Raw genomic sequence first — 17,179 nt, forward strand, 5'->3', positions numbered from 1 at the left:
AAACCAAAGTCTGACAGCGTGAGGTCAGCAAGCCACGCTGTGAGAGTCAGAGATTTCCTCAAGGGGCCTCCAAGCCATTTTCTGGGGAAGTTTAACTTTGCTGTTGCTGGGAAAACCTCTGTGGTGACCTTTTTAACCTGCGATTCTCGGGATCAAAACCCAGTTCTGGGATGGGAAGATCTCAACGAGGATAAATGCATGGGGTTAACGCAGATCACGTCTCTGAGTGGACGCTGGACACAGCAGAGCGCTGGCCCTGCCCACCTCCACGGTTTTCAGCTTCTGCCTACACGGCAGCACCTAGCGCTCCCTGCCGCTTCCCACTGACGATCTGTGCTGTTCATGCGGAAAGAACACTTGAGCGTTTGAAGACACGGTGACAGGGGACTGAGCTTTGTGGTCCTGGATGAAATAAGCTGGGACTCGATGAGTCACTGACGATCTGTTTCGTTCCAAAAACAAAGTGTTTCTGTGTCATTTGGTGGCTGCTCCGTGGTTCACTTTCAGTTTGTCAGAATTTGATTCCATCATTAGAGGGACTGAGTCTAAACCTAGCTGGAGAACCACAACCCTGCTGTGCAGACGGGCCAGCGTCTGACGAAGTCCTGGCATCATACCTACGGCTCTGAAAAGACCAGAGAAGCCCAGTCTAGGGTGAAATTCTGGCCACAAATCTTTAGTCTCGTACCAAGGCGATCCTCTCAAAGCCTCAGGGGGTTCAGACAGAGTGTAAGGAACACAAGCTTTCGAGTCGGACAGAACTGGATCTTAAGTCTAGCCCCACGATGTGCCAGGCATGTGACTTTGTTCAAGTTCCTTAGTTTCTCTGAACCTCAGTTTCCATCCCATAAAAGTAGATGATTATAACCCATGCCCTGTGGGTCCTCTGTGAAGATAACAACATATTCAGAGCAGCCGGCCACACATGCCTGGGACAGCCGACGTTCAACTCATGGCATGAGTGCTGCCCCTCAGACCAGTCACCTCCTGGACAGCCCCCGGGCTGCTGGTTCCAGGAGGTCAGGGAGCTCTTCTGCCTCAGTCCCCGCTGCATCGCCAGCACCCGGCACACAGCCAATGTGAAGTAAATACTTATTACATGAAGGAGTTGACTTCACCCTCACAAGTGTCACGTGAAGTAAGCAGCATTGTTACTACCTCTTTATAGAGGAGAAAAATGAGGCTGGTGCCACGTGGAAGGAGGATTCAAACCCACATCTGCTGACTCAGAAGCCTTTGCTCTCAGCCGTGATATGCCTCCTCTACTCAAAAATACAAAATTTTGTTGTGCGTTTATCCTTTTTAAGTAGTGGCCCCACTATCATCGTTTAAACATGAAAATCAACCTTCCCGATCCCATCCCTTTACAGATGCTGTTCAGCTATGGACAAAAGCCCGTCTTTCAGAGCTGACATGTGAATTACACTAAGAAGAGCGGGAGGTCCTATAAGGGAATAAGTAGCTCTGCATCTGAAAGTTAATTCCTTTGGGAGATTAACTCTTCTGAGCTCTCGGATTCATATTCAGTTGTGACTATACTAAATTGAAGAAATTAGCATACCAAATAGCCGTGGCATTAAAAATTCAAATGATTCTCTTAAAAATGTCTGATGAACTCCCTGGGAGAGGCTTATACAACCCCAGGTTCTGGCCTCATAATTGTCAAGTGCTGGCAAAATGCTAAGGCTTTTATCACCATATCCCAGATTCTGTAGGAAGAGAGAAACATGGTTACAGAAACGGTGCTAATCGCTATTAACATCTGATCAGGGCTTTAAATGGCAATTCTGATTTAACGTAGCCCCTCATAAAGTACTGCAGTTTTAGAACCACTTTATTTTTAGTCCCACACACACACACACACAAAAAACAGGATTTATAGTTTATTTTCTGCACGGATGCATGAAATGAGACTCCTGGGAGTTACTTCAAGACCACTCAACACAGTAATGATGCACAATAAAATGGAATTTTAAGAGCTTCACTGCTAAGACTGATATATTGAAAAAGAAAAATCAAGCAAAAGTCACCTGTTTTTCCACAAACTGCATATACTGTCCACATCTTCCACCCAGATAAACTGATACTAAAGAAATAGGAATAAAAACCAGTACGTATTCCATTCTGCTTCTCCTGAGCCCCGGGGCATCTACTTCATACTCCTGTTGTCATTTTAACAATCTCAGGTTCAGGGAAGTCCTTGGGCCAGTGTCAACACTTGCAGAACAAGCATGGCCACTGCTGGAAGCAGCTTAGGGTCCCCTGAGAGGGGACAGGTGCTGGCCGACGGCCAGGGCGTCAGGGAGCTTCCTCTGCATGGTTGTTTAGAGGACGAATGTAATATTCAGATCTAACAATATGACCTGCATTAAAAGCTTGAACTGCAAGGAGATGATTTTTTAAATTAAAAAAAGAACTCTAATTTCTTTTTAGCAAAAAACCCCCAAACTTTTGAAAAAGAAGGAAAAAGCAGATGGAGAGAGAAACCTGACCTCTGGGCCTTCCTTGGAAAGTTCTATGCAATTGCCTGTGCACCTTCTTTGGCATATAAGCTTTCAGGGGTCTATTACTACCTCTACCCTACAGATAAAGAGACTGAGGGTCAAGCAGGTGAGCTGACTGCCTCAGGGTCACACAGCCAGCACGGATTTGGGTCTGCTGCTGAGGCCCCTATCTTTCCCTTAGACCACCCTGCCCCCGGGCAGCTACACTGTGGGTCCCTGCATGTTCCCCCAAATGGTGAGAGCGAGCACACCACCACCCTTATCTCCTCTTCCACAGCCTGGGATACGGGACCTTCCCCTGACCCGGCACTGCCACATGCTGAAAATCGCTATTGGCAAGAAAAAAATGGGGGAACAAATGACCACGTCGGGGTCTGAGTGAATAGGCAAGTTGAGTTAGGAAACGACAGTGACAGAGGTGCTATACTACTCACACACTCGCGTGCGGCTTCTTTTTGGAAAAATCGCAGGCAAGACCAAGGTCTGATATCCTAACGTGTCCGTGTTCATCCAAGAGGATATTTGCAGGCTAAAATGAAAGAGAAGGTGATCTTCAAGAGTCCCCAAGATATCCCAGGGGCTAACTTCTAAAACTATTGGCACTTGATATCTCATTATTTTATCACAGTTCATTCCTACACATGAATCCTAGCATTAATTATATCATCACATCCAAATGGGGCACAATACCGACAATGACATGTTTCGTGTTAATTTCAGCAGGAAAGTGGTAATGACAGATGGGAAGGATTCTACTCATTTGATGATGGAACACAGGGCAGGTAAGACTGGAGGGTTACAACCACAGTCTATCGGAGTTAAAGTATTTCTTTTTCACAGCAAGAAGTGCAATCCAGCCAGAATGGTGAGTCTCTCCACAAAGGGAGTGAGTCCACAGGCTCCTTGGCCTCTGGAACTACTAGGACTTCAGAGAATGAAGCCACGAAGCACAGCACAGAAAGGAATCTTGTAAAAATATACAAATAGCGACCAAAGAAATCAAAATATTCCATGGTGCCACATTAATCCCGATAAACGTCATTTCTGTTTATTAGTACAGAGTCAACAGAGGGCCCTACCAAATGACCAAATATGATTTTGACCACAACTCTGATGAGATGTATCCATTAAGATTAGATTTAGTCAGCATAATCGTGGAAACCAAAGCTCCTCTCCCTAATACACACTGAATTACAGTCATCTTGATATTTTTCTGCTGGAGATCAGCTATTGATTTGCTTGAAATAAAAATAATGGCATGCCATTATAAACCTGAAGCGTGAGTAGTCACGAATGACTAGAATTACGTCTGAATAGAAATTACGTAATACCATTGCCTACTAAATAGCTGAGAAGACAAAAATACTGCATCAAGATGATTAGAAACCAGTTATAGATTTAAATTAAAATGTATTACAATGGCGCTCCATGGGCCTTCGGTGTGTATTTTATTCTTCTGCAAAACTCACCATGAGGAAATAAAATGTCATGTGCCAACCAGTGTCTAATTATTTCTAATGTGATGAAAATACTTTTTTTCTTCTTTATGTTCATATGAAGAAGGCTAAGGGAGTAATTCTTTAACCTTGCAGGAGGCTTTAGAAGTTACAAAGTCCCTTGTGAAAAACATAATATGCCCAACACTAAAATACACCATTTTAGATTCTTAGGACGTAACCTTTAAAAGCTAATCAAAACACGTGAGCAAAGGAACATCATGTGTACATTTTAGCTGGTTAACCTGGGTTCAGGTTAAGAAGGAAGCAGAGAGGAGGCAAACCCACTCTCCTCCCAACCTCCTTGGGAAGTTGCCATGGCTATCATTTTTCTTCTCACCATTATTTACACCTTTATATATCTGCGCGATCATTTCTATATAGTTTGTCAAGGTCCCGTTTATCTCCTCCCCCATCTTCATGCGGCTGGCTAGACGAATATCACCGCGGATGTACCAAGCAAACTCCCAACTCCCTCCTTAACGCAGAACCTGGGACCAAGCATCATGGTCTGGAACGGAAAAACTCAGAATGCACTTATTTCCTTTTTTTCAAGTCCAGTAAGATTTTAAAGAGAACCACAGTGAAGAAGCCCAAGCATGGAAGACTGGGGCTATGTAGTTCAGGGATTTGAAAATCCGTTAGTGATTTTTTAAGGCAAATTCAAAACAATCTGAGGCTCAGAGAGTGCCCTTTGGGGGAAATTCTCCACGCTGTCAGCCACTCTGCCCTGATCGGATCAGGCTTGCCTCTAATGAGTTATAACTCAGCCCTTCGACGTGTTAGTTCACAGGTAGATACTTCCCGTAAGACATATATATTCTCTGCTAGTTCACCTTTGTACACCTCCTGGTCTCACACCAAGCCAGAGCCAGTTGCTTAGTGAACATTAATGGAATTACAATCAATTGTAAAATGGGCGACAACAAAACACCCCTACCCTGCTTTTCACTAACTAACCAATTAAAGTTTTTGAGTTGGCATATGTGCTGCACCAGGCACGGAGGTAACAGGGACAAGTAGGATGGAGTCCTTAGAACAGAGTTCAGAGTCTGGAGGAGACCGACATCACAAAGGTGATGCCTTTATCGGGGCTGAGACGAGGAAAATGACAGGATACCATGAAAGAGGTGGAAACGCCTGTTAGACCACAACTGCAATACAACACCTATTGCACAGGTCCGATGAACGGAAGGAGTCTGTCCAATGGCCTTACCTTCAAATCTCTGTAAACGACAAACCGATTGTGCATGTGTTCCAGCCCCAGGATGACTTCTGTGGCGTAAAACCGCATCTCCTTCTCAGAAAACACCCCGTGCTGTGAAAGGTGATAGTGCAAATCGCCCCCTGGAATCAGAGACGTGGAATTTAAATTCAGTGCATTAATTTCAAGGGAACTAAAACCACTGTCATCCTGCATAGTTATGATACAGTCGAAAAAGGTAAACTATGCTTCTGCTTTGTCTCTCTCTCTCTCTCCCTCCCTCCCTCTCTCCCTCCCTCCCTCTCTCCCTCTCTCTCTCTCTCCCTCTCTCTCTCTCTCTCTCTCTCTCTCTCTCTCTCTATATATATATGTCATTGATTTCTGTAATTTGACCAAATGCTTTAAAAATTCTAGAGAAAACTAAAACATTGAGAAGACTTAGATGTGACAATGGCCAGGACGATATGAAACAAAGCCACCGTTCTCTGACAGGTATCACAGCTCCCAGATGTACCATCAAGGGGGAGGGAGGGTTAGCTAATCTGCTTTGATTACTTGCGTTCTGGCTAATAACTGAATCAACCCATGTAGTGATCCAGTAGGTGGCTTAGCAACTCATTCTGTGGACAATAAATAGTAAGGAAACAAAACAAACACATTGATCATATTGATAGATATATGAGAAAGCAAATACAGCAAAATTTTAACTGGTAAAACCCAGGTGGTGTGTATTTGGGTGTCCCCAGTAAAATTCTTTCAATTTTGCCATATGTTTAGTTTTCATAATAAAATGTTGGAAAAGGTAAATCATCATCTGGCCTCAAGTTACAGAGACACAGAAGGCCACAACCAGGGGAAGGGAACGTTCTTATGAAGTATAAAAGAAGAGCCTCAATTGATCTACAGAAGTTCATGTGTGTCCAACTTTATTGCCCTTGATTTTATAAGTACCTTCCTGTTCACACACACATATTCCTGTATAACCACTACCAGATCAAGGTGTAGAAGATTTCCAGCATTGCTGAAGGCTTCCCATGCCCATCCCAGGCAGTATATCAGCTCACAGCCCCTAATTAAAGCCAGTCGGACTCTATTGTAACCTCTCCCCCCATAGATTAGTTTTGCCAGTTCTGATGGTCACATAAATAGACTCACACAGGGGACATGCTGCTGCGTCCGGCTGTGTCTGCTCATTATAATGTGTGTGGAAATTCCTTCACGCTGTTGGGTAGGTCTGATTTTAAATCAAACACTCAAAATGTAATGAACCTTCAAGTGCATTTCAAAAAAGGTATTTCATTTGTCGAACTGTACATCTTAATTTCAGCTCTCGTTACTAAAAATGCTTTGAGCATATATCATGTCACTTTCTAGTATTAAAAAACTACTTTTCTAGCTAAAACTCTTTCATCATTCTCTGGGTCATCAGTCACAGTTTAAAAGATCAATGTACAGTGGAACTGGGCTAACGCATAGAAGACTGGGCTAAAATCTGTCCTGGCTCAAAGTCAGTCCTTCAAAGTTGGTTTTTAAATACATTTCTATCTTCAGCCTATGTACCTTTAGGAGGCATTTCATTCCTAAAAGCTGAGGGCCAGGAACACGCAAACTAAACATCCAGGCCAGTTGCATTCCAGAAAATCAAGTTTCACTGTATTTTAACTATTTTACGAAAATCTTTTCTAGAAAATGCAACTTCCTGGGGAGAGACTGGGAGGGCCAGAGGGCAATGGCAGTCAACATTTTTAAATGAAGTTGAACTGAAAATTGAAGAATAAAAGGTTTCCTTAAACTCCAGGAGGAATTTAGTTACCTGAAAGACCTAAATGGCCAGTCTGTCGGGAGCAACGCAGGCTAAGATAAAACATCATGAAAACACAAACAAACAACACCATGGCAAAGTCTTGCAGTGTATGCAGACTTCCCAAGGCTTGCTCACCGTTCATCAGATCCAAGATGAAGCAGAGTTTATCTGGCGTATGGAAGGCATAGGTCATACAGACAATGAAAGGACAATCCTGGAGTGAAAAATATATATATAAGAAAAGCAAAAGCTGCCCTGGAAAGCGCATCTACTGCCAAACACCATCTACACTTTTTTTTTTATCCACGCCACTGCCCCGTGCATGAAACACAGACACCTACCTGGTAAGTTTAACAGACCCAGGAAAGTGGGTCTGGTTCCGTGGAAAAATGCACAGAGACACAACACTGCTAATTAGAGATGAACTCAAAGGTGCTCTGTCACTCTGATTCAATCATGACTCCTCTATCTACATCTTCAAAAGACTCAGATTCTACAGAAAAATATTACTGCCTTACTAGTCTTTCTGTTGGTCTACATGTCAGTTCTGGCTAGTCAAGTATCCATTTCAATCTCTGATTCTGACGTTGGAAGAACCATACCATGGGGGGAAATGTTATCTATATTACTGTTTTGAAGCACTGAGAATAAAAATGAAATTAAATTAGCTTTTGAAAGTGGAAAAATGTACCAGAGCCGAGGACAGAAAAACTCAATTGTAAAGATGCCAATTTTCCCTCAGATTAATCTCTAGATTCCATGCACTCTTAATTAAAATGAAAATTGACAAACTAATCCCAAAATTTATATGGAAATGTAAACGGCCAAGAAAAGTTCAGATACACTTGAAGAAAAATAAGCTGGAAAACTCATAGTGCTAGATATCAAGACTTATGGTAAAGCAACAGTAATTTGGTATGGAACTAGCCCAAGGACAGACAAATCGACCAGTAGAACAGAACAGAATCCTGAAGTAGACCCACATGTAAATGCTCATTCGACTTGTAATAAAGTGACCCAGCAGGGTGGGGGGAAAGCATGGCCTTTTCAATCAGTGGTGCCGGAGCAACAGGCTATCTGTACAATCAGCTGTGGACATTCACCCCTACCTCACACCACACACTAACTTCAACCCCAGGTGGATATAGACCTCAAGGTAAAACAATAAAGCTTCTAGGACAAAACCAAAGAGAACAACTTCAGGACCTTAGGGTGAAGTAAAGAATTCTTAAACAGGCCACAAAAAGCACTAACAATAAAAATATTGGTAAGCTAAACTAAAATAAAAGTAAGAACTTCTGTTCTTCAGAAGACACCAGTAAGAGAGTAAAAAGGTGAGTCACAGAATGGTAGAAGATATTTGCAATCCATATATATCTTGAATATATAAAGAACTCTCAACAATCAATAAAGAAAAAGCAAACAACCCAGTAGAAAAATGGCAAAAGAGAAACAACAACAACAATAAAAATAATAATGTAGGCACTTCACACAAGAGAGTATCAAACGGCCCGCAAGCCTATAAACAGATGCTAGGCCTCAGTTTTCCCTAAAGAAACGCAAATTGAAAATCACAATGTGTCATCACTAAAACCCATGAGAATGGCTAACGTTAAATAGACTGACAATGCCAAGTGTTGCAAAGGTATGGAGTTAATGGAACTTCCAGTATGGCGCTGGGAAGGCAGAATGGTACTACCACTTTCACAAGATGTTCACTGGGATCTGCTAAAGTTGATCACTACCTGCAAAGCCTATGAGCCAGCATTTCTACCCTGGGGTATTTACCCAACAGCAATCTGGACTCATGTGCACCAAGGACATGAGAATGGTCCTCATGGCACTATTCAAAATAGCCCAAAACCAGGAAATAACCCCAATGTCTACCAACAGGAGGATGGATACACGAATTGTGGCACATTTATATGACGGAATACTATAGAACAGGGGCCACCAAACATTTTCTGCAAAGGGCTGGACAGTAAATATTTTAAGCTTTGCAGGCTTCATCCAGTCTCTATCACATATTCTTCTTTGTTTCTTTTCTTTACAATGCTTTAAAAAGGAAAAAACCATTCTTAGTTCATGGGCTGTGAACACAAGCCAGATTTGGTCCCTGGGCCACACACATAGCCTGGTGACCCCTGCTATTTAGCTACAGAAGGCGCTGTTGCTAAGAGCAACGACTCAGATGCATCTCGCAAGCAACACTGAGTGAGAGAAGCCAGACACAAAAAGAGTACATTTATATGAAGTTTCAACACGGGCAAAGGTAAATTACGGTTTTAGACATCTGGGTAGTAGTTAGCTTGGGCGTGGGGTGAGTGGCTGGGAGGGACACAGGGAGACTTCTGGAACACCGGTAACTTTTTATCTCTTGACATGGGTGCTGGATACACACACGTGTTCCCTGGTGAGAATCCATCAGTGCCCCACTAGATCTAGAACTAGGTCCATTGAGATAAATATACAGTGTACACTTGCCATTCAACTGATTCAGATAACAAATGGCATGAAATATCTATAACCACTTTCTTAACAGAAGCAAAGAATTATTAAATTCCACAGAAAGTATTCAAATTTTAACGGAATAATCTGAGACAGAATTTACATTGTTCATACCTGTCGATTAAGGGCATACAGATAAATCTGCCTTAACACATTCCTATGTGCTCAAGATTCATGAACTTGAACTCAATTTCCACAAATCTTCTGGAGGAAGTTACTCCAGAATGAATGACAAAATTCATTTTGTGGTTACCTAGTTTTCCTTAGAGGTCTGTTGAGAGGTGTTAGTGTTTACTAATGTTAAGATATATTTTGCGTTAAATAGGTAAAATAAGGGTGTTACCCTTTATCTGTTAAAAGCCATGTGGTTCTCGGTGGGTGGGTACCCTCCTACTCGCGATCCCACCAGTGTTTCACCAGACCTTTCCATAGTCTGCTGGCGATGGCTCATTCTGCTCCAAATATCATGCTTCTTCCTTAATGGGGTTCCCCACATACTCTGGTTCCTGATTTGATGAACAATTCATCTCTAGAGCAGAGAAGCGGGTGGACCAGGAACTTAGTAAAGTCCGGGTCTTTCCCAGCTTGAGAGAGCAACTCCACTCACTTCACCCAGAGGACAAATAGAGCCCGGGAAGGGGGGTATTTCTGAACATGACGGTGCATGATCATTCTAACGACAGCCCTGAGAACACTGCAAAAGGTCAAAGTATAGTTAAGATGCTACGTTATTAAGATGGGACATGAATTGGAGATTCAGAATCATAGGCCACCGGAGTAGAAAAGGCTCTTAAGAAAGAAAAAAAAAAAAAATCACGTGCTCCGATTTCTTTATTTTAAAGACAAGGAAACTGAACTCCCCACCCACTAAAAGGGAAATGTCTTGCCTGAGGTCACAAAGGAATTTGGTAGCCAGCCAAGATTCAAACCCCAGCTCTCTGACCCTGGACTCTTGGCAGAGCTGTCCTACGTTACCCTACTTACGAAGGCAAAGTTTCCATAGCAACATGAAATAAAAGCTCCGCTAAAGGGATTTGACTTGGTTACCTCTACAGAATTTGCTGACCATGATCCCTCATCTCTCAGGCCCTGAGCAGATACCATCTTGAGTCTCAGGTGGGGTCCGAGACACAAAGAACTGAACACTGACCCAAGTGGACAAACAGGCAGCGGTTTAATGATGGTGTTGGTACGGTTTCAAAGATAATTGTGGTTAAGATGTTCTGCCTTGATTACAAATTCAAGGTAAATAAGAACTACGGGGTTTTTTACAGGTGGATACTTAAATAAAAGCTCTTCAGCAAGGAACTGTCTTCTTTGATTTCCTACCTAGTGAGCAAAATAGACTGCATTTTGCAGGAACTTAAAAGTGTGATAAAATAGACCGTAAAGTAATCCTTCAGAACATTTCTCTACACTGCAGTCAGAGGAACCTCTTCAGACTTGCAAGGCTTCTCATGTTATCTTCCTACTTCAAACACTTTGTTTCCAACGGCTCTTAAGATTTTTAAAACTCCTCAGTACTGGCCCAGAAAACTCTTTCTGGTCTGGTCTGGCCTCTGCTTGCCTCTCTCCCTTACAACTTCATCTTGTGGTCCTTACCCTGTCACTTCTGACCCCACCTCTGCCGACCTTCTGTGACTCCCCAGAACTTCCGTGCTCGGGACCCACACGTGCCCCGGCACCTCCTCTGACTTCAGAGGAGCATTTGTGGACAATACTCCCGCCCTGCTAAATGCCTTCTGGGCACCGTGGACCTGTCTTTCCTACCTCTTGCCACGTGTTCCAATGATCAACGCATTTGTGAGACTGTCTGCATCACTCTACGCAGCTCTATAAGAACAAGGACCAAACTAGGGTTTCAGGACCCCCGTCTCGTAGCGGAGGGCCCGGCACAATCTAGGTCTCAAGTATGGATCAAGGAATGAATGAGCAATGCTTCTCATGAACAACACTTGACTTAATTAATGAAAGTGCTGACGGCTCCCCCCAGTCATGGACATACATGTCCTTGATTCCCTTTTTGCTACCCGAAAGTTACAGAATAAAACTGGGAACAGTGCTTCCTACTATCTCTTTGGGGGATGAGAAGTAGGAATCCTCAATTTGAGAGTGAAAGAGAAAAACAACTTTCTAGTAAATAGAAAACTCTGCTGGGTGACTCTGGCTCATTTTCATGCCAACACCTTAGGAAATCCTACTGATACAGGCCGATCTAAAGCATCCCCTAAGAAGGCAATTTTAAACTAAAGATTACTTAAATCCTACAAACCGTGGCCTTTCATTAGCAAAAACAATTCCAAACAACTTTATTACAATTCTTTCCATTCTTTACTACAATTCTTTAAATTATATACTTATACATGTTTAAAATGCTAAGCAGTTTTGATATTTGAATAAAAAATATAAACAAGCCTTTTAAATTAGCTCAAAGCAGTAGCTCAATATACCCCCAATTTTTTATTTATTCCCTTATGGGTGGACCAGTGAGGAGCTCGACAACTACTTAACGACTCTCCCTCACCTGAGTAAAACAAAAATGCTACATGAAAATTAAAATTGTACGTATATTTTTCCAACACCAAAATTTTTTTTCCATAGGCTTTCCTGTGAATAAATATCCAAGGCTTTGAGATAACTCATTAAAAATTAGTATTTTAATAAAGCACTTAAAATCTGCAGTAAACACACATCCGTGTCTGAAATGAAGACACAGACATTTCAATAGATACTAGAAGCCAATGCTATTCACGTTGATTCCAATACAGTGTGCAGGCCACTCGGATTCCATTCCAATCAGTTAAAATCTTGGCCATGCACACAGGGTAACTCTTATTTGAAATGCTTAATGTCCACACGTTGGCAGGTAGAGGCACATAATTAGACATTACTATTTATAGCAATGGCATTTTCATCTGTTATAGCTGAGCTAACTTATGATATTCATTGGCTTCGATAGCAAACAGACTTTCCAGAACCGCTTAAAACTAATGCTAGAATAATATAAACACCAACACAATGGATACAGGTGACAACAAAACATGGAGCCTACAAAGGGATGAGAAAAGAACACTGGGGCTGTCCGGGGAGTCTGGGGGCTCTGGGCAAAGAAATGATGTCTCTGGGTCTCAGGTTCCTTGCTAAACTAGCTGAAAGGAATTCTTTGAGTCACCATTAGGATCTGAGTCTTTCAAAACCTTTGTGTGAAGATGACCTTATTTAGAACCCAGCTATGATCGTTGGAAGCACCATCCCGCCTCCCCTGGGGCCCCTTGTCTCACTTGCCAGGACACGTGGGCACTGCCCAGGTCCCTGGGATGGTGGGTTTTTCTGGGTGTCTTTATATACATCTGTACAGGTAAATAAAAGCCGAGGTTTTGATCCTGGGTGATACTACTAACGGGAAAAGAAATCAGAACGGGACACTGCTTTGCAAGTCAAGATGACACAGCGTAAAAGCTTGCTTTTACACATGCCGAGCTAAAAATGACAGCCTGACATGCAAATAAAACATCGAACAGGCAGAAACGTAGTGCTGGAAATGGAAAAGGCCAGCGTCCACAGCAGGTAAAAGTGGCAAGTGCTGAGAAGATAAGGTTCCCTCCAAATGAAACCCGGCCTGGGGAGCACCCTGAAGGGACAGCTGGGGTTTGACTAAGCCCAGTCACTTCCTCTCTATCAGTTTGTGAAGGACGGGAGCTACATTTCTCTTACTTTTTCTTCTCTGGGTTAGTCTTTCTCAGTCACACAGCCAATTCTTAACTATATTCAAGTGATATTTTTTTTGGCATTGATATGATTATTTTCTGCCATCTCTGCAACCATATTCCACAAAGAAGGAAGTCATAAATACTCACTAAAGGGACAGGTTGTCAGTGTGCACAGCGATGGTGGCTAGTACGTTCCTAATTCCCAAATTAGACAGAGGTAATACCTGAATTATTCTTTATACTAACTTAGGCTGCTGCTCCCTGCTCTAAATTCTAATCCCCCCAAGAACTGGCTAGCCGCTTAATTCACCAGAAAAAAAAAATGCCTGTATTTTAAATAAATTGTCCTGATACAAAAACCAAAAAACAAACAAACAAACCAACCCAAGAGTGTTGAAAATTGAATACTTACTCCTGTGCTCACCAGGGACAACATGATCCTTTCATTTAAGGCTAAGGTTTCTCCTTGTTTCATCTTGATCCTCTTCTTATCCAAGCATTTCATCGCATACCTAGAAACATAAATATTATTGAAAAATCTGCACTGAGAATACATCTAAACGGATTAAATGATACGCATCACACCGGGGGAAGTTTCTAAAGAGGTGCTAAGTGTTTTAAAGAAGCAAAATGCTTCTAAGAAACTAAGGAAATCTGAATCAAGTGGAGACTTCAGTCAATAACATATTTGTTCGTTCATTGTGACGAGTGTCCCACACTAAGTAAGATGAGGATACTGGGCATGGGGTACACGGGTAGTACATTCTGTACTATTTCTGCACTTTTTCTGTAAACCTAAAATAACTGTAAAATAAAAAGGCTATTTTAAAAAATCAAGCAATAATCAAGGTATTTCTATTATTATATGAATTGATGTTTCAGTTAAATAAGAGCATAAAGTAGATGGATATAAAATTCAGGGAAATAAATTTTGTATGTATTGCCGCTGCCTAGTACCACCGTGTGTGTGTGTGTGTGTGTGTGTTTTGTGGAGGTGCTGTACGTGTCATATTTAGCATTTAGGAATTGTGAATTCAGCACTGGTCAAGATTTAATAAGCTCGTAGAGTGTAAGACTCTAAACTGTTGATGACTGACCAAATGGGAAGGGAAAGCGTGCGTCCAAAACTCCGTGTCCTAAAGTGGCACTTTACTGATTTGTTTTAAATCTATACTTAAGTTATCATATTTCAAATAATAAAAAGAATCAGTAAGATTTTTACATTCAATTTATATTCAAGTTAGTTGAGAAGAAACCGCTGACAGCTTAAGATTTTTGAAGATTTGGAACAAACTCACATTAAGGAAATACAGACATGTTACTCAGCACACTCTGTAATCACAGGTTAAAGAAAGCAGATGCTGGGCTTCCCTGGTGCTGGTGGCGCAGTGGTTGAGAGTCTGCCTGCCGATGCAGGGGACACGGGTTCGTGCCCCGGTCCGGGAAGATCCCACATGCCGCGGAGCAGCTGGGCCTGTGAGCCATGGCCGCTGAGCCTGCGCGTCTGGAGCCTGTGCTCCGCAACGGGAGAGGCCGCGACAGTGAGAGGCCCGCGTACCGCAAAAAAAAAAAAAAAAAAAAAGGAAGCAGATGCTTTTTCAGCAGGACAGCTGAAAGGAAATTTTTACAAGGGTTTTGGGGACTTGAGAATTCTGCATGCATGACTAAACTCCCACTGATACACTATTTCACGACACCCAGGTATACCAGTTGTCTGGCTGTGGTAGGACACACAAAATCCACTTATTCCTAATTTACTTACAACTTATAATGTTATGAGCTACAGCAAAACAGAGATAGATGTTCAAATTTGATATTTTTATCCACTCTTCCAGGAGTTCTGTATGACAAATCCATTTGCGAGACATTGATTGGCTTAATTATGGGATCAAATATTGGCTTAATTATGGGATCAAAGCCCAACAGAGCACACATGAAGTGACGCGTTCTTGAAATATTTTTTATGATAAAGAATTTTCAAAATGCCTCATACTACTTCTATCACCACCCTGCTGTGATGATGTTTAATAAGACCTTTGGATTGCAGACCACGGAGAAGGTGGCACCCACAGGTCTTGAGCCCCTCAGAGTAAGCAAGCTGAGGGCCCCCCGCCCCCAAGGGCAGGTGGCAGGTCACTGTCACTGGCAGCCGGGAGGCTGCAAAGGACGTGCTCGAGGATTCATGGGAGCTGAGCTTGGCCACTTCCTAGCTGTGTGACTCCTGAGAAGCGTCTACCCTTAACCTATAAAATAGAAGACTATTTACCACGCCCTGGCGGTTTCCGAGAGCCGGGCGAAACCGTAAATGTGTATGAAGAGACAAATGGATATTATTTACTTCTGACAACAACACGTGACAGACTGGGCATCCTCAACACCTCGACAAGCAGTTACGATGAAGTAAAACTAAAATTTAGTGAAAGGTAACGAACGACAAGTAAAGTGCATCATTTAGGATCAGAAAGCCCACCGTGCAGCACAGAACTGGAAGGTATTTTTTCTATCACCCCAAACTGCACATGCTAAATCACAGGTGGGTCAGAAGAGAATGTCTCTCCCCTGCAAAGCAGAGAATTCTTTGCAGTCTGATCGGACTGGGAGGCCACACATAACACCCCTTCTTGGCCACCTCTGGATTCCTGGCTCTTCACCCACGGCCTGAACCACTGCAGGCTCCCGATACACGGCTTCTGGTTACCTTCCCATTTAGCCCTAAGAGGCAGCAGTTCCAGATCATCTCGTTTGCTATGCTTTACAAAATACAGTCTATTTCCTTCTGAGGCAAATTACTGCAGGAGTGAGATCACGGGCTTCCATAAATCTACACAGGGGTTTCCTTTTGATGCGAGCATAAAATTCTCTTAATATTCCCAGCAAAATATACGAGCCTAGAAAGCTTACATTTTTCCAGTGTCTGCTTTCCTGCAACCATATACTTCACCGAATCCTCCTCGTCCAATAATCCTATGTACGCTGAAATCATTCATGGTCAACTGTGAATTCAAAATGCGACATGGAAACGTAAAACTGCATAAAAATTATGCTGTTGTTTTCATGTAAAACATATACAGTTATTAAAATAGCGATTCAGATACACCTGCCCTTTCCGTGACTGGTCCCTCAAACTGAGAGGTGAGAAGCACAAGGTGGCAGGACATTCTAGAACCACCTTCTATGCAAACTGCACAGAATGCACACCACGGAGGCAAATGGGAAGATGACACAGTGGTAGCTGAGTTAGATTGGTTTTCCGATCTCATAAATCTTATATTGGACGATGTACGCTTTGAAGACAAGTGAATGTGAAATTTCCACTCAAAACACTAAGCAACATCAGCTACTCTGAAGTCTAAAGTTGGGAACAGTTCAGCAAGGCCAGGAACGTAATGGTAGAAAAATAGGCCCACGTCAAGGCCATCTATGTTTTCCTAACCGTGGGCCATATGATCAGAAAGCCCAACAGATGCTGGCCGTGTGAGTGTTTTATCAATAACGTCAGCGAGTAGAGAGGACTCACGCTGGGCGTGTGAGCATGAAGCCAGACCGAGTGTGAGTAACTCTATGAAGAGGCTTTATTCATAAGCACTTTGTCAGTATCATCCCAGCAATGCCCTGCTTCCTAAGCAGTTTTCATGGCATTAGACAGTACAAAGGCAGATAGATAGTCCTATGTTCGTGGTAAGAGGCCATCAGATAACAGCAAATGCCTACTAGTTTATGTATCCTGGCAAATGAAGGGTCAGATGCTTGAAGGGTTTCCCCAGACAACCCTTCAAATATCATGTCTGCAGCCAGGGAGGGGCATCTGGCCCACTAGCTTCATGTTTGGTGCTCAGAGGACATGAGGACGTGAAGACATGAGGATACCACGTCTGCTAAAGGAACTCAAGCACAAGGAAGATCCACAGCAGATGTAAGGGATTTTTTTTTTGGCCGTGCTGCGGCATGCCACA

At 42.7% G+C, this 17,179-nt stretch overlaps 1 protein-coding gene across 3 annotated transcripts in view; it reads right to left on the reverse strand.

Annotated features, from left to right (window-relative positions):
• GRK3 (G protein-coupled receptor kinase 3) overlaps positions 1–17,179 on the reverse strand; it is a 117,434-nt gene that overhangs the window by 22,420 nt on the left and 77,835 nt on the right. For all 3 annotated transcript variants that reach the window (XM_079941941.1, XM_079941943.1, XM_079941942.1), the window contains exons 8-12: positions 16,128–16,219; positions 13,639–13,738; positions 7,144–7,222; positions 5,217–5,347; positions 2,939–3,033 (exon numbers count right to left, since the gene is read on the reverse strand). In XM_079941941.1, the coding sequence (XP_079798067.1) occupies positions 2,939–3,033; positions 5,217–5,347; positions 7,144–7,222; positions 13,639–13,738; positions 16,128–16,219 (497 nt within the window). The remainder of the gene's footprint in view (positions 1–2,938; positions 3,034–5,216; positions 5,348–7,143; positions 7,223–13,638; positions 13,739–16,127; positions 16,220–17,179) is intronic.

The sequence above is a fragment of the Stenella coeruleoalba genome (assembly GCF_951394435.1).
Source record: "Stenella coeruleoalba genome assembly, chromosome: 14".
NCBI lineage: Eukaryota > Metazoa > Chordata > Mammalia > Artiodactyla > Delphinidae > Stenella > Stenella coeruleoalba.